Genomic DNA, 24627 nt, shown 5'->3' on the forward strand with positions numbered 1-24627 from the left:
CCTAACAACGCCACTGCACTTTTCTTCTTTTTGCTTGAATTTGGCACCTGCTATTACCAAAACTGAATAACTGTACAGGGAGGTATTTTTCGTTAAAAATTGAATTTTCAATCTTTTGGTTTTTGGGACATATAGCGTTGTGTAAACCACCACTTGACTAGTTCAGTCAGATTTCTTTACTGTGTTGTAGGTAATTTACATTCCTTTCCGTTGGCTTTATTTGACATCCCTTCTATTCAATATATCATTTACGTATTTTTAGATGCAACATATTAACATACTGAGTCTCCATAAAAAGCTCAATACAGAAGTAATTAATCCTTTTTAAGTTTTGACAACCCTTGCTTGCATCTGCTCAGCAGAATAACTATTATTTAGAAAAAAGAAGAATATTCAAGGAGCCACAAATCTTACCGTGACATCTATCAAAATCTTAAATGTTAAAATGTTAAATTTAAAGATTTTAAATACTGGAAATAATAAATATTTTCGTTACTGCTTAAAAACTAATTTTCTCTCTAACAGTTGGATTTTAAGCTTTGAAGGTTGGGGAGCGAAGCATGGCACAACTATGTTGGCCTGGAATGGCCAGCATTAGGAGTAGTTGGCATTAATTATTATCAAACTTCCATCAAAGAATTCACTCTATTGTTAAAGAGATTTTATTTTTTTCTAAAATTTTATTTTAAAGATTGTTTTCGAGGAATTCTTAACATTAACTTATGAATTAAAACGAGATAACATTAATTTGCCTCAATTTCTGTTTTGGAACTAATTAAGATACATGAAACATGTACAGCTATATTGATAGCAATTAAGGTTTAATTGTCAACGCACCCAAAATAAGAATATAAAAAAACACTTTGAAAAATGTATTGGTTTTAAGAATTCAGTGTGCACTCACCCAATCAATGCCCAAGTGGTAATTTTACTGGAAAGACCCCCCCTCTTTTGCTTGCCAGGTTTTCTCTCAGATGCCTCGTTTTGCTGGTTGTTGTCACAGCAACAATGTTGTCACTCAAGCTTGCCTGATTCTGATTTTCTCTATCTTGCCTGATTCTGATTTTCTCTATTCTTGCCTGATTCTGATTTTCTCTATTCTTGCCTGATTCTGATTTTCTCTATTCTTGCCTGATTCTGATTTCACTAGGAAAATCTACTTCTTTCTTTAATTTCTTTGAGTGTTTTGTTGTTGACAGGAACTATTAGATTCTTCCTCAAGGTTAAATAAAAAAATCAATCATGTTTTTTAACTGAAAGTAAGGAGCGACATTAAAACTTAAAACGAACAGAAATCACTTCGTATATGAAAGGGGCTGCTCCCTCCTCAACGCCTCGCTCTTTACGCTAAAGTTTTACTCTTTCTCTCAACTCTACTTTTTAAAACAGTAAAAAACTCTAGCGTAAAGAGCGCTCCTTCCTTTCAGTTAAAAAACTTGCTTTTTTTATTTAATTTCTGAACGTCTTTGAATTAATACATGTTTTGATTTTGGCTCTCCGCAGATGAATAATTAAAACGAAATTTGCATATTTTTCTTTTTTGGCTAAATGACTTTCTCATAGTTTTGATCGAATAATTTTGAGAAAGAAGGAGCGGGGGAGGAGGCCTAGTTGCCCTTCAATGTTTTGGTTACTTAAAAAGGCAACTAAAACTTATAATTCTTTACGAACGTTTTTATTAGTAAAAGATATACGTTACTTACGAGTTAGCTTACGGAACGAACTTCTATATTTGTATGTTTTTATTACGTACTAGCTGTTGGGGTGGCGCTTCGCGCCACCCCAACACCTAGTTGGTGGGCGCTTCGCGCCCCTCAAGCCCCCCCGTGCCTGTAAGTCTTTACGCGCCATATTAGTTACGCGCCATTGTAGTTGTGTCCCTGTGTCCCACCTGTGAATATATATATATATATATATATATATATATATATATATATATATATATATATATATATATATATATATATATATATGTTTTTAACTACGTAAAATATGCGAATATACAACATTCTTCGCTGTCCCATTGTCTGTGTATATTAATAGATTGTCAGGTTTGCTGACTCTTGAACATGCAACATATAATTGTCCATGGGAAAAACAATCCGTATTCAGATCTATACCTCATTATTCTAATGATGTGTCCCTGTGTCCCGGTCGTGTCCCGGTCGTCATTTGTGTCCCGGTGTCCCGGTCTGTAATTTCTATTCGAACAATCCCTGTGTCCCGGTCGTCATTTATATATCCCGCCTGTGCCCCCGGCGTCCCCGTTGTAACTGTGTCCCTGTGTCCCGGTCGTCATTTATATTCCTGTGTCCCGGTCGTGATTTGTGTCCGGGTGTCCCAGTCTGTAATTTCTCTTTGAGGTTCCCGGTCGTCATTTATATTCCGTGTCCAGGTCGTCATTTGTGTCCCGGTGTCCCGGTATGTAATTTCATCAGTTGACAAACATGACGTCAGTCGACAAACAACTTCATGACGCATACGGCTCAATCCTTATAATGACGTCAGTCGACAAAGATGACGTCAGTCGACACACAAACATGACGTCACTCGACACACACACACAGACAACTTATTTTTATATATATAGATGTAAGGGTTTCGCCCCCTCGTCAGTACCTCGCTCTTTACACTAAAGCTTAAATTTTGTCCCAATTCCTTAAGAATGACCCCTGAATCACAAAGCCCGTAGAATAAATAGTTGAAATTACTTAAAATACTTTAGCGTAAAGAGCGAGGTATTAGGAAGAGGTGAACCCCTCAGATGCGTAATAATTTCTGTTCGTTTTAAGTTTTAATGCTGCTCCTTACTTTCAGTTGAAAAAAACTTTTTCCTGTTTATTTTTTCATTGTTTTTTTTTTTAATAATGCTAGAAAATCATGTGCTCTGTACATGGAAATTTTCTTCCCCCATGACAAATTCCTCCATGGAAAGTTTCCCCAACATATCCCCCTCTTTTCAACCCCTCTCCCCAACCAAAAAATCCCCCTTAAAACGTCTGTACACTTTTCAATAACCATTACTGTATGTAAGCACTGGTCAAAGTTTTTAACTTGTAGCCCCTCCCACGAAGACTGTGGGGGAGTAAGTCGTCTCCAAAGAAATAGCTATAAGGTTTTTCTACTATGCTGAATAAAATGGCTATCTCAGAATTTTGATCCGGTGACTTTGGGAAAATAATTAGCGTGGAAGGGGGCCTAGGTGCCCTCCAATTTTTTTAGTCACTTAAAAAGGGTACTAGATTTTTTCATTTTCGTTAGAACGAGTCCTCTCGCAACATTCTAGGACCACTGGTTCGATACGATCGCCTCTGGAAAAAACAAACAAACAAACAAATAAACACGCATCCGTGATCTGCCTTCTGGCAAAAAATACAAAATTCCACATTTTTGTAGATATGAGCTCGAAGCTTTTACAATAGGGTTCCCTGATACGCTGAATGCGATGGTGGGATTTTCGTTAAGATTCTATGACTTTTAGGGGGTGTTTCCCAATATTTTCCAAAATAAGGCAAATTTTCTCAGGCTCATAACTTTTGATGGGTAACACTAAACTTGATGAAACTTATATATTTAAAATCAGCATTAAAATTCAATCCTTTTGATGTAGCTATTGGTATCAAAATTTCGTTTTTTAGAGTTTTGGTTACTATTGAGCCGGGTCGCTCCAAGCAAACAGTTCGTTACCACGAACTGTTTGATTCTGACACTCAGAATGCTAACTTTGTATTGCTCTGCTTTTTCAAAAACAATTAAATTGACAGCCTTAAATGTTTTCTTGTATTGGTATAGATGAGGAGATGGGGGATGGAATGAAAAGAGGGAGATAAGGTAGGGCGGAATGGGGATATGGAACTTTCAAATCATGGAAGAAAGTTAATTTCTGGTTCAGTTCTTGTCTGACTGGTTATCAAAGAAAATATATGCTGTTTTGTTTAATTTCTTTGAGTATTCTCCAAACATTCTCCTTGTTGGCCAACCGTCTAGGGTCAAACGAAAAGCAGGTCGTCCCAAAATGGGTGAGATAATGTCGCAAGGAAATATTTAAAGGTTTTGGGACCTTCCTGGGAGGTTGTAAAGAGGGGGCTTTGAATAGATCGGGATGGAGGAGGAGCGTGAGTTACTGTGTTGGCCTGAGACATTAGTAGTGTTTATTTTTTTTTGTATCGGCAACTACGTGTGCTTACTGTTTTTTTTGTGAAAATAAAAAAATTACTTTTACAGGCCTGTATTGATGATAATTTGGACATGGTTGAATATCTAGTCAGGAAAGGTAGTGATATAAACAAAGGAGACAATGAAGGATGGACTCCATTACATGCTACAGCGTCATGCGGTTTCTTAAGTATAGCAAGGTTAGAAATTGATCTTATTTTATGTAAATGACCAAAGCAGAAAGAATTGTAGAAAATAAGTAAATAAATAATAAGTAAATTAGATGATATATAATATAAGATAAGAGATAATAAAAAAAACTGAGAATACGAGGAGGTTTATTGACAAATCATAATAATACAGGAAGTTAAATTTCTCCAAAACATATAGCTAGATACGAAATATAATACTGTAATTTCAAGGTTGGCTTAGGACTGACTTACCTATGTCCAACCACTGTTCACGTGGAAATGTATCCCACATCAGGCCTCAAGAATTTCTCTCGAGTATTTGTAGGACCTAATATATATATATATATATATATATATATATATATATATATATATATATATATAAATTAATGTTAAGAGGACTAAGTCACTAAGGCTAGGAATAAGTGAAGATGAACAGGTGACATTGGGTAACGAAAAGATTGATCAGGTTGGCAGTTTCACTTACCTTGGTAGTATTATTAGTAAAGATGGTGGGAGCAGTGAAGATGTTAAAAGTAGAATAGCTAAGGCTCAGGGTGTTTTCTCACAGTTAAAAAAGTTTGGAAGAATAGAAAGATAAGTCTGCAAACCAATATTAGAATATTGGAAGCGACAGTGATGACAGTGGTCAAATATAGCTCTGAAGCACGGGCGCTCCAAAAAGCAGATGAAAATTTACTAGATGTTTTCCAGAGAAATTGCCTACGGATTGTTCTGGGTACCCGGCTGACTGACCGTATTTCAAACAGTAGATTGTACGAAAAATGTGGTTCAATCCCGCTTTCTAGGGCTATAATGAAAGAATGGTTGAGATGGCTAGGTCACGTTCTACGGATGAAGGATGACAGATTACCGAAGAATGTCCTTTTTGGCCAACTGTCTGGGGCTACACGGAAAGCAGGTCGTCCTTGTCTGGGTTGGGAGGATGTCATAAATAAAGATTTAAAGGAAATGGGAACTTCTTGGGAGGGTGTAAAGAGGGAGGTTTTAAATGGATTAGGTTTGAGGAGGAGCGTGCGTAGCTGTGTTGGCCTCAGGCGGCTTGGTGCTGCAGTGAGTTATTATTATTATTAGTAGTATATATATATATATATATATATATATATATATATATATATATATATATATATATATATATATATGTATCATGAAAAGAGAAATCACCAATGCAACAGCACAAAAAAAAGAAAAAAAAAAAAAAAATAAAAAATAAAAAAAAAAGAGAGAGACAGTAGGAGAAAAGGAAGACTGTTTTCCTAAATTAGTGATTAATATAGACCAGCACTTGAATGAGGCCTTAACCCTACTCATCCATACAATCGCATAGGTCAAACAGCATAGCCACACACAATCAACCATAAAGAATAATCCATGGACAGGCAGTCATATTGATATATATATATATATATAATATATATATATATATATATATATATACATATATATATATATATATATATATATATATATATATATATATATATATATATATATATATATATATATATATATATATATATATATATATATATATATATATATATATATATATATATATATATATATATATATATATATATATATATATATATTATTTTGTGTAGGGGGAAGGAATTTTGGTTCTTGTGTATTATGCACCACTCAATCAAGTTTACGCTGTGTAAAACTCAAGAACAAAGACAAGTGACAGAATAGATGGGAAACATTAATTTGGGCTATATAATTGCACATAAGGGGGAGGGGGAGTATTTGGACAGTTGAAGTCAGAAAACAATTCTTACTTCATAATATGCATAATAATTGTACCTAATACATTTTGCATGCAGACCCGTTATACTTTACACTCCCCTCCTAATGTGCAAGTCTATAGCCTAAATTTATTTTTAAAGTAACGAACAAACTAGTTTGTTGTCGAGTTTTACACATCGTAAACTTGAGTTAGTGGCGTATAATACACAAGTACCAGAATTTTTCAAGGACAGAGAGCCGGATTTCCCGGTATTATTTAAAAACAATAAGAAATTAAATAAAAGAATCAAGTTTTTTCATATGAATGTTAGGAGCAACATTAAAACTTAAAACAAAAAGAAATTATTACGTATATGAGAGGGACTGTCTCCTCCTCAAGACCTCGCTCTCTACGCCAAAGTTTTTTTCTTTTTTATAGAGTTAAAAAAACATCATATTTTATTAAACGGCCATTGTGTTTCAGGAATTGTTCTTAAAGAATTAGGACAAAAAGTAAAAATTTCGGCGTAAAGAGCAAGATCTTGCAACTCTTTTCATATACGTAATAATTTCTGATCGTTCTAAGTTTGGATGTTGCTCCTTACTATCAGCTGAAAAACTTGCTTTTAAAAATTAATTTCTGATCGTTTTTAAATAATACTGGGAAATCCTCTCTCTCCATGAAAAGTTCCGGTACTTGTGTGTTATACGCCACTCAAGTTTACGATGTACAAAACGCGAGAACAAACCGGTTTCTTCGTTACTTTAGAAACAAATTTGGGCTATAAATTTGCACATTAGGGGGAAGGGGGTAAATTATAGTGGGCCTGTATGCAAATCTGTTAGGTGCAATTATTCTGCATATTATGAAGTGAGAATTGTTCAAACTGTCCAAATACTTTACCCCCTCCCCCGCTATGTGTAAATATATAGCCACATTATATATTTCCCATCTAATCTGTCACTTGTCTTTGTCTTGTTTCACGCTAAGCTAGAAGAAACTAACGAAGAAACCGGTTTATCCTTGAGTTTTACACAGCGTAACAGCGTTTGAGTGAGTGGCTTATAATATACAAGTACCAAATTCCTTCCCCCTACGGAAAAAAAAAGACAAAACTCAAATAAAATTCTCATTTGGAAAGTCTTATTTTCCAAGGGAGGTATATTTCCCGCAGAGGGATAAAAGCCGACCGCCTTTTTCATAATCCCCCTTACATGATCTGTAACATTTTTAAACGTTTATTAATTAGTTACAGTTCGATTCCTTGTGTCATAGCTATAGTATTGGTTAATATTAGGAGTACTTTTAAAGTGGATTTCACTTTTTCTACTTAAGAATTAAGATTATGGATTGTAGCTAAAATTTGTGACAAAATTAGAGTATCAAATTTTTCGAAAATCAATATTTTTTTTTCAATAAATGTTTAACAAAAAAGTTGCAATATATTTTTTGGTGAATGGGCAGATGGATTGTTATAAATAGTGATAACATGACCCCTCACAACCCTCGGAGAAAGATCTGTAAGTCTGAAGTTTGTCCATTGTTTACGTATAGAATTTGTTATTGGGAAGTATACAGACACTTTTCTAATTTGGGGGGGGGGGAGTGAAATTTAGCTATGAGGATTTTACACAGGGAGAAATCTCTGTTGGAAGGGAAGCTTATAGGGTCTGATCTTTCCAGGAAAATTAAAAACTGCGGGTAATTTGCTAGATTTCCTGTACGAAACTTTTTATTTGTCTTGCAGACTCAATTTTAGATATGGAGATGGTAAGGGGAATCATCCAGGGGAAGTTTTAATCCGGTTGGAATTATATTCCAACCGGATTAAATATTAAATATTAAAAATTAAATATTCCAACCGTCTTTCTTTCATTTTTAAATAATCAGAAAGTAAAGTCTGTTTCAAATGAAAGTGAAACAGAAAAATTTCTGAAGTGAACAGAGAAGAAAGTTCTTGTTTCACAGAAAGTGAAACAGAAAAAAAATGAACAGTGAAACAGAAAAATTTGAAACAGAAAAAAAGTGAAACAAGAAAAACAAGAAAAATTTCTCACCCGAGATCGTCCACAAGAACTTTTCTGGGTGGAACTTTCAGCTAGAATGGAATTGTCTGGAGGGGGGGAATTGGAATCTTTTCAATTGAAAAACCTTTTTTACAAAGCAAGCTTGTTAAAGAAAAGTTACTACCACAAATCACCATCAAAAATAAATTAAACCCAAAATGAAGAGAAATTACAATAAATAAACCGATTAAAACTCGAAACAAGCAAAAATTAACATGAGTGGGGCTGACAACCACGCCTCATGACCAGAATATAATATGCACTTTACTGGGAACAAAATACATTTTAAACGTTTTCACTTTTTTGACTTATAATAAATAAAGAAGTATTAAGACTTTAAGGAATAATTATAAGAATATGTATATTAAACTGACAATCCACAATTACTTTTTTTTATAAAGTGCAAATTATGTTCTGGTCTTGAAAAAAAACATGGGGGTCGTAAGCCCAATCCTTTTAATTTTTGCACATTTTGAGTTTGACTAGGTTATCTATTGCAATTTCTGTTCGTTTTGAGTTTCATTTATTTATTAATGGTGATTTGTGGTAGTTCTGCACTTATAAGATAAGAAAAAGTTACTCGTAGAATTTGAAAACGCTTTCGTCCGTAAAAACTTAAACAATAATAATGTGTTGGTTCCCAAAGGAAGAGGTTCTCAAATTCTTTCAAAGGAAAGCTTAACCGTCTTAAACTTTATGGTACCATATGTTTTTAGCTTAATTTTGATGATTTTTCGCCTACATTTTTTTGCTCTTCTTTTTTTAATTTGGCACCCGCTACTGCCAAAAATCGCAGAGGTTCATATGGAGGCCCTTTCAACAAAATGGAATTACAAATTTTTCATTTATTTATTGATGGTGATTTGTGGTTGTTCTACACTTATAAGATAAGAAAAAGTTACTCGTAGAATTTGACAACGCTTTCGTCCGTAAAAACTTAAGCAATAATAATGTGTTGGTTCCCAAAGGAAAAGGTTTTCAAATTCTTTCAAAGAAAAGCTTAACCGTCTTAAACTTTATGGTACCATATATTTTTAGCTTAATTTTGATGATTTTTCGCCTAAATTTTTTTGATCTTCTTTTTTTTTTAATTTGGCGCTCGCTACTGCCAAAAATCGTAGAGGTTCATATGGAGACCCTTTCAACAAAGTGGAATTGTAATTTTTTTTTCTAAGTTTTTAAGATACTTATGGTGTCTAAATTCCTCTTCTTCACTTTCCTTACATCTTCTCAACAACAAAAAAAAAAAATCGTAACTCAAATAAAATTCTCAATTTTGGAAAACTGTTTTCCATGGGGGGGGGGGGGAGGGTGTAGAGGATTTCCAGGCGGTATTTTCAACGGGGTATTTTCCGCGGGAAGAGGAAGAAAACGGGGGAAAGGACCCCCTAGGCACCCCCTAAAAGTCATACAATCTTAACGAAAATCACACCATCAGATTCAGCGTATCAGAGAACCTTATTGTAGAAGTTTCAAGCTCATATCTACAAAAATGTGGAATTTCGTGGTATTTTTCACTTACGAACGGGTTATCAGATCTTAATGAAATTTGATGTTTAGAAGGATATCGTGTCTCAGAGCTCTTATTTTAGAACCTGACCGGATCTGGTGACATTGGGTGGATTTGGAGAGGAAAACCTAAAATCTTAGAAAACGCTTAGAGTGGAGGGATCGGGATGAAACCTGGTGGGAAAAATAAGCACAAGTCCTAGATACGTGATTGACATTACTGGAGTGGATCCGCTCTTTTTGGGGGAGTTGGGGGAGGGTTAATTTTGAAAAATTAGAAAAAATGAGGTATTTTTAACTTACGAACGGGTGATCGGATCTCAATGAAAATTGATATTTGGAAGGATATCGTGTCTCAAAGCTCTTATTTTAAATCCCGACCGGATCTGGTGACATTGGTCACCCGGTCTTGACAGCATACACCGATTCAAAATACCCCTGCTTCCCCTCTAGATACTGTGTTGATTGGCATAATAAATCTTTCCTTTCCTTTAAAAATAGGTGTTTGTATTTGGGGCCTTTGTAACACTAACTGTTTTTATGATATCTGATCCATATTTCTATTTACATTTTCGAATTTTCTGGGGGCGGTGCTTCAGGCGATTCGGCTGAATATTCGTAGAAATATAGATTTAACCTTGATCTCCCGTCATATGGAAGAACAGATATGTGGATATATATTAGATTGAAGTGTGCTTTATTGTTGCTGGGGGGGGCTTCCTCCTTATTGTGGATACAGTTGTTTGTTTAGGAGAATTATCTTTTATTTTGTAAAGGAAATACACTATGCGAGTCGCTTTTCTCGAAGCTTTGTTCTTAAAAAGTGGTGCTTGAATTTAAAGAGTTGGCTTTGAGGGGTGGTAACAGCTTCAATATTTGGGATAATACCGGCTATGATATTATAAACGAAAAGAAAATAAACATTAAGAAGAGGATTTCAAATTAAAATAAAGAGCGATATTAACAGCTAAAACATACAGAAATTATCATGCATGCCCCAGGAGTAGAAGAGCTCGTTACTTTTTCACTGTAATTTGTTTTATACAATAATATTTCCAGTTCAAATGTTTACAAAGGCAATAGGCAAATGAAAAAAAGAAAACTTGCAATTATCCACCTTTTGCCCTCACAAATGCTTTCAAATAGCACTAAGAGAACTTCAACGCAACTATATGAGGACTCAAAAGGGAATTGGCTAGATCCCCTCATATACTGTTTATGTTTTTTTTTTTGCTGGTTTTAAGTTTTAATGTTGCTGATTACTTTCATTTGAAAATACTTTATCTATCTTAATAAACGGTCAATAATTATAAATGTAAATATATATTTTCGGTTTTCTCCTCCTAGTGCCCTTAATATATTCTCCAGAAATCGTCCGCTGACTAAAATTAGAGACCCAACCACCGAAAAAAACTGTCACTCTGAAGGTCAAGACTTCGGAAAAATTTGTCTAGAGCCTGAATTTTGGGAAAAAAACCATATGAATAGGGTCACATTCGTATGCGTTTCTTATCGTTTTGTTTCCTTTATCGAACAGTTCGTGGTAACGAACTGTAGTAAAGAGCGACCCGGCTCAATAGTAAACGAAACTCTAAAAAACGGAATTTTGATATTAAAATGTACATCAAAAGAATCGGATTTTCATGCTGATTTTAAATATATAAGTTTCATCAAATTTAGTCTTTGTCATCAAAAGTTACAAGCCTGAGAAAATTTGCCTTATTTTGGAAAATAGGGGGAAACACCCCCTAAAAGTCATAGACTCTTAACAAAAATCACACCATCGCATTCGGCGCATCAGAGAACCCTATAGCACAAATTTCAAGCTCCTATCTGCAAAAATGTGAAATTTCGTATTTTTTGCCAGAAGACAAATCACGGGTGCGTGTTTATTTGTTTGTTTTTTGTTTTTTTCTTTTCCCCAGGGGTCATCGTATCGACCAAGTGGTCCTAGAATGTCGCAAGAGGGCTCATTCTAACGGAAATGAAAACTTCTAGTGCCCTTTTAAAGTGACAAAAGAAATTGGAGGGCACCTAGGCCCCCTCCCACGCTCATTTTTCTCCAAAGTCAACGGATCAAAATTTTGAGATAGCCACTTTGTTCCGCATAGTCAAAAACCATAATAAGTATTTCTTTGGGAATGACACTCCCCCACAGTCCCTGGGGGAGGGGCTGCAAGTTACAAACTTTGACCAGTGTTTACATATAATAATGGTTATTGGGAAGTGTACAGACGTTTTCAGGGGATTTTTTTTTGGTTTTGGGGGTGGTGTTGAGGGGAGGGGGCCATGTGGGAGGATCTTTCCTTGGAGACATATGTCATGGAGAACAGAAATTCAATGAAAAGGGCGCAGGATTTTCTAAAATTACTATAAAAAAACAATGAAAAAATAAACATGGAAACGTTTTTTCAATTGAAAGTAAGGAGTAGCATTGAAACTTAAAGCGGACAGAGATTATTACGCATATGAGGGGTTCTAAAAATACTTTAGCATAAAGAGCGAGGTATTTAGGAGGAGATAAATACCTCGCTCTTTATGCTATAGTATTTTTAGTAATTTCAACTATTTATTCTACGGTCTTTCTGATTCAGGGGTCGTTCTTAAAGAATTGGGACAAAACTTACGATTATTGTAAAGAGCGAGGTATTAACGAGGGTACAAACCCCCTCATATACATAATAAAAATTTAAGAATATAAAAAGTTTGTCGTTAAGTTAATTCTTAAGTTACATATATTTTTTACTAATAAAAATATTCGTTAAAAATTAAAATTTGTAGTTGCCTTTTTGTGTAACCGAAAAATTGCAGGGCAACTAGGCCTCCTTCCTCACCCCTTGTTTCTCAAAATCGTCTGATTAAAACTAAGAGAAAGCCATTTAGCCAAAAAAGGAATTAATATGCAAATTTCATTTTAATAATTTATGTGTGGAGAGCCAAAATCAAACATGCATTAATTCGTAAACGTTCAGAAATTACATAAAAAAACTAGTTTTTTCAACTGAAAGTAAGGAGCGACATTAAAACTTAAAACGAACAGAGATTACTCCGTATATGAAATGGGTTATCCCCTCCGCAATCCCTCGCTCTTTACGCTAAAGTTTGACTCTTTGCCACAATTCTGCTTTTTAAAACAATTAAAAGCTTTAGCGTAAAGAGCGAGGGATTGCGGTGGGGACAACCCATTTCATATACGTAGTAATTTCTGTTCGTTTTAAGTTTTAATGTCGCTCCTTACTTTCAGTTAAAAAAAACTAGTTTTTTATGTAATTAATGTATACAAGCATGATTAGCGCAATTGATAGCGCGTTGGACCTCGGAAGATCGTGATCTTTGTTCGAAGATCATGGGTTCGGCTTTTAAAGTAGTCGAGTTTTTGATTGGAATGTTTTTTCATAGTCGAATAGGTTATACAGGGACGTAGTTTGTTGCGAGGCGGGAAGGGGGAGGGACAACTTTCCCTGTCAGACATGCCAGACTTGCCCCCGTTCGCCTCAATTATAATAAGTCAAATAAATCCAATAGTCGCAATATATTTTCACTAAAGGTAATTGTCTTTGCTAAATACAAAAAAATTATATTATAATATAGTTTGATTGTCGATAGTATTGAATAATTAGTCAAACTTGCAAAAAGATCTGCCGAATAAAATAAAGATGAAATTAAAATTCTAAAAAAAAAAATGTTAACCAAACGTAGTTTGGTCCCATGGTACTTTGATTTAAAGGGCAAATTTGTTAGGAAATATATAGCGAAAAAAATTAAAGAGGATAAAAAAAGAATATTAGGAATAGAAAATTGGGAAAACATAGGAGAAATAACTACCAATCTTTTAAAATTAAATACAAGAGATTCAGTGGATAAGAAAATCAAGACACTACCAATACTTTAATCACCATTGGGTCAGGTTGTACCTGCACATAAGAGAGAGAGAAAGAGAGGGGGTATATCCTCTTCATGACTGGTCAGACGAAAGTTTTGAAAACGTGACATAAAACCTGTGAAACTCTTGATCACTGGTCTACCCCCACCAAATCTAATTCCCTGAAAAGTGAAAAATTTCTGTTCTTTTCTTTATCTATTCCTTGATGAACGTCTTATCAAAATATGCCTGAGTATATTTAGCAAAATTATGAGTTCGTGGAAAATATGAAAGACGACCGTAAAACTGATAAAAAAAATGTTAGAAAAATGGAGGAAGATTGCCAACCTTTTAATAGAGTACAGTAGACCGATAATTGATAAGGTGGAAATAAAAACAATTACAATTTTTTGGTCACATTCGTTGTGTCCCTTCCTGTACACCTGAAAAGTCAAGTGGCACATTTATTCACGATTGGTTTGAAGAAGATGAAATGCAAAATTTTGTGTGAAAATTCTTCAAAACTCAAAAATTTAACCTTTAGTATAGTCTAAAATTAGACTTCCGAAATCATAAATTCCAGTGTTGCCGTCTGCAGTGCATTTGCAGTATTTTGTGCCTTCTCCGCCAATATAGCGACTTACTCTATATATTAGAAAATAGTACTTTTACTGTAGGCTGCTTGTAAAAATTTACACATTTCTGGAACTATAGTATTTTTCACTTGTTGCAGAACAATATAAATTCCTAATATCGAGAAGGCTAAGATAGTAACTTAAAGGAAAACAGAAAGTATAATATAAAAGAAAATGAAATTATGCACGGGCAGGACTCTTAAAGTGGCCTGGGTGGCTTTGCTTTGCTTGAACAGAAGGAATAGCCACATAATATGAACTGTAAATGCACGTAGATCCGATTCTGAGGGAGGGGGTGGGGCAACGGTGGTGTTGTCAGAAATTTTCCGTGGGAAATGAGGGGGGGGGGAAATGGAAATGAAGATTTAAGACCACTATTTCCCAATTTTTCAGGGATACTTGGGACACACTTCGAGGGGTTCGATAATACCCATGAATAAAAGAACAGCTTATTTTTGTTGGGCTACGGTTAATGAAGGCAAGTTTAGACCCCTGGAATCTCAAGGTTTTAATGATTTTTCTATAATTTATTATATATGAATTATAGCCTAATTCAATTTATATGAATAATATTTTTCGTATTTGTGTATTCCCCCGAAATGTACTCTCGCTTATTTATATGGGAAGACGACTTTAGATTCAGACAATCTTGTTACTTGCCAAAAGTGAGATTTCCAGACTTTTAATTTTTTGGAGTTTAAATCATTTTAACGATATCTTGGAAGATGTAATTAAAATTAGGAGATGCTAGAAAGGTTTGCTTTTTAGTGCAATGTTCTTTGAAATTCTAAACTCCTAATTTAATAGGCTGGATCAATTTGGAAAATTCATATGGAGTTTAAATGGTTTGAACGAATACAATTTGAAATTTTGAAAATGGTTTGAATAAACTGGAAGTTTTGGGGATTTTTCGGAAACTTAAAAAACTGTTTGCAACAAATCATTTCTGCACAATTCTATTTCATGTAGTCGGTAAAAGGAGATTGGTATGGGGGATTTGGAGGATGGGCGGATCCTTCAAATTGCAGCGCGCGAATCACTTTCACCCTAAGATAGTAACTTTTTTGCTGGTAAAATATCAAGTTCTATTCTGGTAGAGTGGTAGCCCTGGTCCAATCCTCTCTAAGAGGTCTGGACTGTATAATCTTATTCAGAATATTCCTTAAGGTGTTCATAAACAATTTCTTTAATTTTGTTGCCTTAACATTTGCAAACAAAAACTCATCAGTTAAATATTCTATGAAAATAGTGGTTAATATAATAAAGCCAGAATATTAAAACTTTAAAAGATTAAAAAAATAATAATGAAAGTTTATCAGATATGAGTTCTGTGTTCATATCTTTTGTACATAAGTGAAAATATGTTTATATTTATTGAAGTTATTTCTTTGTAGCATTTTATTTAAGTATTATAGCATGTTCAGTTGATGCTGTATCTTCTACTTTTATTTTTTCTCTTTTCGTTATTAAAGGTGTGGGGATGTGGAACCAAAATATTCGGATTTAACTATTTTATTCATTATCTTAGTTAAAAGTTTTACCCATTCTTATATATTTGCTTATTTTGTTTTATTTATATCCAGAGGGCTCTTACCTTATATCTTAGATCCTCTTGTGCCGTTAGATCCTCCCGACCTCTTATTACTACTGCCGCCTCGATGTCTTCCCAATCGAGATGAACTGATGCGTTGGAATTTCTTAGATGTGTTTGGTGGCCGCAGCTTAGTGTGTCCACTGAAGAACAATCTTGGGAAGTCGGGTTTGAGGCACGCGAATCACGTGCTCAAGATTCTTTTGGTTCTTTTGCTTTTGGGACCTCCTCTTTTCAGCAACCTTATGGCTCGCCACCGAAGAAAAATCTTTGGAAGTTGGGTTTGTGGTATGCAAATCACGTCTCCAAGATTCTTCCGCTTCCTGTGCTTTTGGGACGTCATCTTTTTCAGCAGCCTTATGGCTGTCACTGAAGAACAATCTTGGCAAGTCGGGTTTGTGGCGTGCGAATCATGTGCCAGAGATTCTTCTACTTTCTGTGCTTTTGGGACGCCCTCTTTTTCAGAACCCTTATGGCTGCCACTGAAGAACAATCTTGGCAAGTCGGGTTTGTGGCATGCGAATCATGTGCCAGAGATTCTTCCAGTTCCTTTGTATCTGGGACGTCCTGTTTCAGTAGCCTTATGGCGACTACTGAAGAAGAATCTTGGGAAGTCGGATTTGAGGCATGCGTATCACGTACCCAAGATTCTTCCACTTTCCGTGCATTTGGGACCCCCTCTTTTTCAGCAGTTTTATGGCTGCCACTGAAAACAATCTTAGGAAGTTTGAGGCATACAAGTCACATGTCCAAGATTCTTCCGCTTCCTCTGCGCCACTGGAGAGCAACCTTTGGAAGCTGGGTTTGAGGTATGCGAATCACGTGCGCAAGATACTTTCACTTTCTGTGCTTGATGGCTTTGGTTATTAGAAGCTAGACATATTTTGCTGCATAAGACTATTTGTCACTTTTTGCATTCAGAGGATGTTGAAGATGCGTCTCAAGAACTATGTTTTCAAGCATTATGTTTTCTCAGCTTTAGTTGCAGAGAGTACCTTCGGCTTTTCCTAATCTTTGCTTGTTTTTTAAAAGACATGTCTGCCAAGCCAAAACGAAACTTGAAAATGGTCTAGTATTACGAAAGGTACTACCTGGAGATCTCACAACCTGTTCGATCATCTCATTATTGCACCGTGGATCCAACAAGAATCCGGTGTGTACCAGGCTTTTTATTTTACTTAGTTTTCAGCCGTAGCACAAAATATTAAGCAGTATGTTAAACTTGGTTCTCCCAGTCCCACACTTTACGTTTAGGTTTTACCACAGAGAAACAGAGGGCTACTTGTAAAAAAGAAACTTATGACACAAAGCAAATTTCAGATATTTTTTTATGGTATCACTCTTTCTTACGCAACTCTCTATTATGTGACCAGGAGAATTTCCCTTTGGGATTTTCAGCTATTTCTCAAAAAGGATTTTTGGTAAAGTATAATTTCCTTGTTTTTTAATAATTTGTTCCTTTCTCTTTTTTTTATTAAACTGATTGTAGTTTTTTTGTAATGCAATTTGTCCTTCATTTAGGAATATTTGCGTGAAAAAAATTATATGATTGGAAAGATAAATAAAATGAAAACACTTATTTTTCTTTCAAAATTTTTGGTTTGACTCGCTGTTTGTGAGTAGCTGCCAATTTTGGGACTCCCGGTCCCTTGGGACCGGGAGTCCGAGGTGAAGAGCTTAACCTCCGAGACCTCACTTTAGATACAGAGTTCATGTTCTCGAGTCCCAGAGGTAACTTTCACATTCCTTTGTGTATACCGGAAGATGTTAAGTCTATAAATCCCTGGTCAATATCTACTAATTGTTGCAGCAGTAGCTGCAATCTATTAGACATCCAACCAAGATCCAAGATCCTCTCCTCAACACCTCGCTCTTCACATTAAAGTTTTTCGACACTTAAATGAAAGTTATTTATTGCTCTAATTAAACGACCCTTGTGTTTCAGGAGTTGTTTTTATAGAATTGGAAAAAATTTAACGTAAATATTGAGGTGTTGACGGGGGGGACCCCCCTCATATACGTAATAATTTCTGTTCGTTTCAAGTTTTAATGTTGCTCCTTATTTTCAGTTGAAAAAACTTGTTCTTTTCTTATTTAATATTTGATCGTTTTTTAAGTAATGCCAGGATAATCCCATAATAATCCAGGATAATTTCCATGGAATAATCCCCCTCCCAACAGAAATATCCCCTGGACAATGCAATCCTGGTTAAAATATACCACGGACAATTACGCTTAACATCTCCACGCGTAAAATTGAGTCGGTAAAGAGAAAGAAAGACATATAGGAATTCTGGGAAATTCATCCAGTAAAAAATTTCCCCTGAACTGTTCACCCCATGGAAACTTCTCTGTCCATGAAAAATTCTCCCTGTGTAAAATCCTCCCCTCCCCAACCGAAAAATATATGCATACTTCCTAATAACAAATACTATGTAAGCAATGGGCAAATTTTATTACTTTAAGACCTTGTCCCAGGGGCTGTAGGGGCCATATTATCTCTAAAGACATATTCATTGGGCCTTTCTACTACGCTAAACAAAATAGCTATCTTAAAATTTTGATCAGTCATTTTTGGGGAAAAAAGTGGCGTCCTAGTTGTCCTCCAATTTTTTGGTCACTTAAAAAGAGCATTATAACTTTTTATTTTTCTTAGAATGAGCTCTCTCTCGAAGTTCTAGGCCCAATGAGTCAATGCGATCACCCCCCCCCGAAAAAAAAAAACAAATAAATACGCATCCGTGATTTTTGTTCTGGCAAAAAATACAAAATTCCACATTTTTGCAGATAGGAGCTTAAAACTTCTACAGTATGGTTGTCTGGTACGCTAAATCTAATGGTGACATTTTAATTGAGATTCTATAACTTTTAGGAGGGAGTTTCGCCCTTTTTTTGGAAATTTAGCAAATTTCTCAGACTCGTAACTTTTGATGGGTAAAATTAAACTTAATCAAACTTAAATATTTGAAATTAGTCTACAAATCTAGTTCTTTTGATATATCTATTGGTATAAAAATTTCGTTTTCTAGAGTTTCGGTTGCTATTGAGCCGGGTTGCTTATTACAACAGTTCGTTACCACGAACTGTTTGAAAACCCCTTTTGTAAAGTTTATTCCACCCCATCTGTTAGTTTCTACGCTTTAGTTCTGCTGAGAGATTTATTTGATAAGCCTTGAACACTTTCTAAAGTACGCTGTACTTTATTTAGGTAATACATTTTTTGTGACGTATCTTGCTTATGCCCTATATTTTTCTTCGGTTTCATATGGAAAGTATCTCCGCGTCGGAATTTCCTGAAAAATCCCATTTCACTTATGTACGGATGTATATTTGTTGAGGAAGATCATATAAATAAAGGGAGGGTTGTGCCTCATTCTAATTTTCTCTGACGATTGATTGAACACGATCGCCCATGAGGGAAAAAAATGTACACAAATCCGTGACGAAAAAACTGATTTTTTTTTTAGATAGAGGCTGAAACTAATGAGGCATTGAGTGAAGAACTATAAGTGACATTGAGATATCCAACATTTCGTCTGTCGAGTATTAAAAGGTTGTATCTCCATAATTGCAAATTTTCAGAAGACTAGAAAAAAAATCGGTATTTTTGTTATATATCGGTTTGAATATCGGCTTAAATTTTTTTTTATATCGGTTGGAGTAGTGTATCGTAAACCTTAAAATAAACTAATGACGTTTAGTTGCCACAGTATAATGGTAAATGGACGCTCTATGGTAGTATCTCTTTCCATTTTTGTCCCCAATTTATCAAAAAATATGCTCTCCATAATTGTAAAATCAATACATATCAATCCGTTTTTATGGCACTTGGTATTAACCAAGTGACATATAGCAATCGCCAATTCTGTCGGTCTGTCCGTCGGTTCCGGTTTTGCTACTTTAGGCACTTCCAGGTCAGCTAGGACGAGAAAATTGGGCAGGCGTATCAGGGACGGGACCAGCTTAAATTAGAAATAGTCGTTTTCCCAATTTGACCATCTGGGGGGGGGGGAGTGGGGGGCCGGTTAATTCGGAAAATATAGAAAAAATGGAGTATTTTTAACTTATGAATAGGTGATGGAATCTTAATGAAATTTGGTGTTTGGAATGATATTGTGTCTCAGAGCTCTTATTTTAAATCCCGACCGGATCTGATGACATTGGGGGAGTTGGAGGGGGGAACCTAAAATCTTGGAAAACACTTAGAGTGGAGGGATCGGGATGAAACTTGATGGGAAAAATAAGCACAAGTCCCAGATACATGATTGACATAATCGGAACGGATCCGCTCTCTTTGGGGTAGTTGGGGGGGGGGGCTATTTCTGAAAAGTTAGAAAAAATGAGGTATTTTTAACTTACGAACAGGTGATCGGATCTCAATGAAATTTGATATTTAGAAGGATATCGTGGCTCAGAGCTCTTATTTTAAACCCAACCAGATCTGGTGACATTGGGGGGTGGGGAGTTGGGAGGGGAAAACCTGAAACTTGAAAAACACTTAGAGTGGAGGGATCGGGATGAAACTTGGTGGAAAAAATAATCACGAGTCCTAGATGCATGATTGACATAACCGGAATGGATCCGCTCTCTTTGGGGTAGTTGGGGGAGGGGTTAATTCTGAAAATTAGAAAAAATGAGGTATTTTTAACTTACGAACGGGTTATCGGATCTCAATGAAATTTGATATTTAGAAGGATATCGTGTCTCAAAGCTCTTATTTTAAATCCTGACTGGATCTGGTGACGTTGGAGGAAGCTTGGGGTAGGGGAACCTGAAATCATGGAAAACGCTTAGTTTGGAGGGATCGGGATGAAACTTGGTGGGAAAATAAGCAGAAGTCTTACATACGTGATTTACATAATTGGAACGGATCCGATCTATTGAGGGGGGGTAATTCTGAAAAATAAGAAAAAATGACGTATTTTTAACTTACGAAGGAGTGATCGGATCTTCAAGAAACTTCATATTTAGAAGGACCTCGTAACTCAGATCTCTTATTTTAAATCTCAACCAGATCCAGCGTAATTGGGGGGGGGGACCGGAAATATTAGAAAATACTTAAAGCGGTGAGATCAGGATGAAACTGGATGGGAAGAATAAAAACCTGTCTAAGATACGTGACTGACATAACCGGACCGGATCTGCTCTCTTTGGTGGAATTGGAGGGGGAGTAATTTTGAAAATTGAGGTATTTGTAACTTGCGAAAGGGTGACCAGATCTTAATGAAATTTGATATTTAAAAGGATCTTGTGTTTTAGAGTTCTTATTTTAAATTCCGACCAGATCCTGTGACGTTGGGGGGAGTTGGAGGGGGAAGCCAGAATTCTTGGAAAATGTGAAAATTGGGGTATTTTTATCTTACGAATAGATGATCGGATCTTAGTGAAATTTGATTTTTAGAAAGAATTCATGTCTCAGAGCTCTTATTTCAAATCCCGACCAGATCGTTTGACATTGGGGGGAGTTGGAGGGGGAAATGTTGGAAAAACACTTGGAGTGTAGGAATCGGGATGAAGCTTGGTGGATAGAATAAACAAATGTCCTTGATACGTGATTGACAGAATCGTACTGGATTCGCTCTCTTTTGGGGAGTTGGGGGGAGGGGTTCAGTGATTTGACGAGTTTGGTGTTCTGGACGTGCTAGGACGATGAAAATTGATAGGCGTGTCAGGGAGCTGCACAATTTGACTTGATAAAGTCGTTTTCCCAGATTCGACCATCTGGGGGGCTAAAGGGAGAGGAAAAATTAGAAAAAATTAGGTATTTATAACTTACGAGTGGGTGATCGGATCTTAATGAATTTTGATATTTAGAAGGACATCGTGACTCAGAGCTCTTATTTTAAATCCTGACCGGCATTAAGCCTCATATTTTCCTTTTTAAATCAATCTGTTGATTCATAGAATTTTGTTAGAGCTCATACCATATGATTTCTTGGCTCTTCTCGCCTCGTCACAAGTGCCATATGAGCTCTTAGCTCTTGTTGTTTTTCGGTTATCGGAAGGTGTGGGGCTTTTCTGCTCTTCTGAAAATTTACAATTATCTGAAAATTTACAATTATGGATATATGGCATTTTGATACCGACTGATTATTAATGGTAAGATTTCGACCGAGATTGCCTCTGTTTTAGGAGTATTTATTTCTTTTTGTCTAATTATTTTCCAACATTATTTCATTTAGAAAAATCTCATAAGCCTTTTCTGCTCTGTTGTGTATATTTTACCGTGAATATCCGAAATTTGGTTAATGCCGACATTCACCGGTTAATGTCCGAAATTCCTTTTTCTGTGCTTGGATTCAATTAACTTTACGATTCGGCTTTTTCAGTCGTATGCAAGTTCTGATGGTTAAAGTTAGGTTTGGTTAGATCATATTAGTTTAGGATAGGTAAGGTTAAATTTGGTTCTAAATGTCAGAAATGGGTTAAAATCCTAACCAAACCTAATATAACCTAACCTGTCATCATCAAATCTTGCATTAAATTGAAAAAGTTGACTGGTAATGCTGACTAAATCTAAGGAGAAAAAAAAGAGGTATTGACTAAATTCGCCGGTGAATGTCGACATTTTGCGGACATTCACGGTAACATATATGTGTAGGCTATCTATATCTCTGGCTTTATTCTTGAGTTTATTGTTGTCAACTTTTAAAATCAGCTGATAATGTAGATGTAATTAAAATAATTGAGATGGAGGAGGAGCGTGTGTAGTTGTGTTTGCTTCAGGCGGCTTGGTGCAGCGGTGAGTTATTAGTGGTAGTAATAGTACACTCTAAGTGAACCACGCAAGCACCAGACCAGCACCAGCTACCTCCAATCCCAAGCTGCTACAAAGACGGAAAGAAAACAAAATCGAATTAGTTTACCACAACTACTTCGAACTGACAACTTCCTATAAGCTGGCTATTATTGCAATGTGAATACCAAACATTAAAATTTCATTTTAATTTTATTTTTCTTTCTTCATTAAAGTTTCATTTAAAATCCAGTGAAAATTTTCGTTTCAGCATCCCACCACATAAATATTCATATAGTTTAAATATTGTTGGAAATTGTAAATGTTTAATTTGACATTTGGCTCTAGAACTGTTTTTTTAATTGACAAAAACTCTTAGCGTATATTCTGTTCTTATTTTGTATATTATTTGTATATTATTTTTAACCACCTGTTTAAATATTTTCGTTTTGTAATTTCCAGTTCTTGTTTTTTGTATGAACAGTATTTATTTGACTAATTGATCTAAACCAAGAGTTTGGTTTCTGTGGCAAAGGCTAGCAGCTTATTGGAATAAGTTTAGACTCAACTCTAAACTTAGACTCAACTCTTGTACGGTCAAAAAGCAATGAAAATGGGAGACAAAAGGAATAAGATCCCTAATAAGAAAATAGCATGCGTCCGCATGTTCTTGTTCGAGTTATTAATACAGTGCAAATGATTGAATTATTTTTAATACAATGTTGTGTTTTTTTTTACTTACTAAAATCATATGATGTAGCAATTCCGTTTCAAGTGAGCCCTTAAACATCTCACTGTGATTTTTCAGCGCCTCACTAGTGGTGAAAAAAGAAATAAAGAGGAAACAGTAGTGTTACCCATGAGAAAAAGGATTTTCTTTGTATCTAAGGGGGGGGGGGCTGTTACTTTCAAGCTTCGAATTACAATTTTTCACTTGATGAAGAGCCTTGGGAAAAAAGTTAATGCATTTTGCCCACTTTGCTCTTTACATGACGTCATTGCAATTTGGATTGGTGAATCTTTAAAATATAATCTTAAACAGAGGCTAAGACTAGAGGTGATAGTGCCAAACAGAAATAATAAAGATGTAGGCAGTAAGAACTGTTAAAGCACATCACCTATTGAAGAAACCATCAAGGACAAAGGAAACTGAAGTGACCCAAGACGTTCATCAGTAAATGTTAAAGTGACCCAAAATCAACCATCTAATGCGCTGACTGTGTCAATCAATGAGCGAACCAAGACTCCAGCAAAAGTGGTTACAGATGAGGGAGAAGATGAACCCATTTCTCATTCTGATGTAAGAAAAAGTCTGGTGGCAAAGAAAAACCCCAAAAGACTAAGAGGGTGTATCATTCTGATGACAATGAGAAACTATAAGAGGCTACTGAGAAGGGAGAAAAACCTATCCCTCCATGTGGTAAGGAGCGATGTAGCCAGATGAGAGATAAAAATTGAGCTGGAACTGTTTCTATTGACTTCTTGAAAGAGCTTACTGAAGCTGAAAAAGAAGGGCCGACCAAGCTTCCGAAAGTTTTCGAAGCTTTAGAAAAAGGAGAGCCAGTTGAAGGAAAAGAATTGCCTGTTGAAGAAATCATCAAGGACAAAGAAAACTCAAGTGATCCGAAACCTTCATCAACAAATGTTGAACATTAAGTAGTTCTTTAAGACCAAATCAACCATCCTTGCCGAGTGGATTGGTGCGCTGGATTCAGGATCATTTGTTTGAAAGGACGATGGTTCGAATCCTAGTGTACCCAATTATTTAGTTTGGGACGGAGGTCAGTGGCGTAACTCTGTAAGCTCAGCCAGAGTCGACTCAGCTCTAAATGGGTACCTGGAGAAACCTGGGGAAGGTAAACAGGAAGGGTGTGCGAAAGCACAGGATGGTTGGGCCCCAACCCCCCCATTACACTTCCTGGCTGAAGGGCAATGAAACGGAGACCAGCACCGCTGGTAGCGACTGTAATGTCTAATGCCGTATTTTTTACCCGTTTTTTAAAATTATCTATTGCTCTGATTGCGCCGACCAATGAGCGAACCAAAATCCTAGTAAATAGGCTCCGGAAAACGGGGACAATATTTAGAAAAATTCCAATGATATTGCTCCTTCTAATCCCAACAGCGAAAAA

General features: G+C 35.8%; 1 protein-coding gene across 14 annotated transcripts in view; it reads left to right on the top strand.

Annotated features, from left to right (window-relative positions):
• Nucleotides 1–24627, top strand: part of LOC136040607 (protein phosphatase 1 regulatory subunit 12B-like) — a 223303-nt gene that overhangs the window by 22491 nt on the left and 176185 nt on the right. For all 14 annotated transcript variants that reach the window (XM_065724876.1, XM_065724880.1, XM_065724875.1 and 11 more), the window contains exon 2: nt 4225–4355. In XM_065724876.1, the coding sequence (XP_065580948.1) occupies nt 4225–4355 (131 nt within the window). The remainder of the gene's footprint in view (nt 1–4224; nt 4356–24627) is intronic.

The sequence above is a fragment of the Artemia franciscana genome, chromosome 21 (genome assembly GCF_032884065.1).
Source record: "Artemia franciscana chromosome 21, ASM3288406v1, whole genome shotgun sequence".
Lineage (NCBI taxonomy): Eukaryota > Metazoa > Arthropoda > Branchiopoda > Anostraca > Artemiidae > Artemia > Artemia franciscana.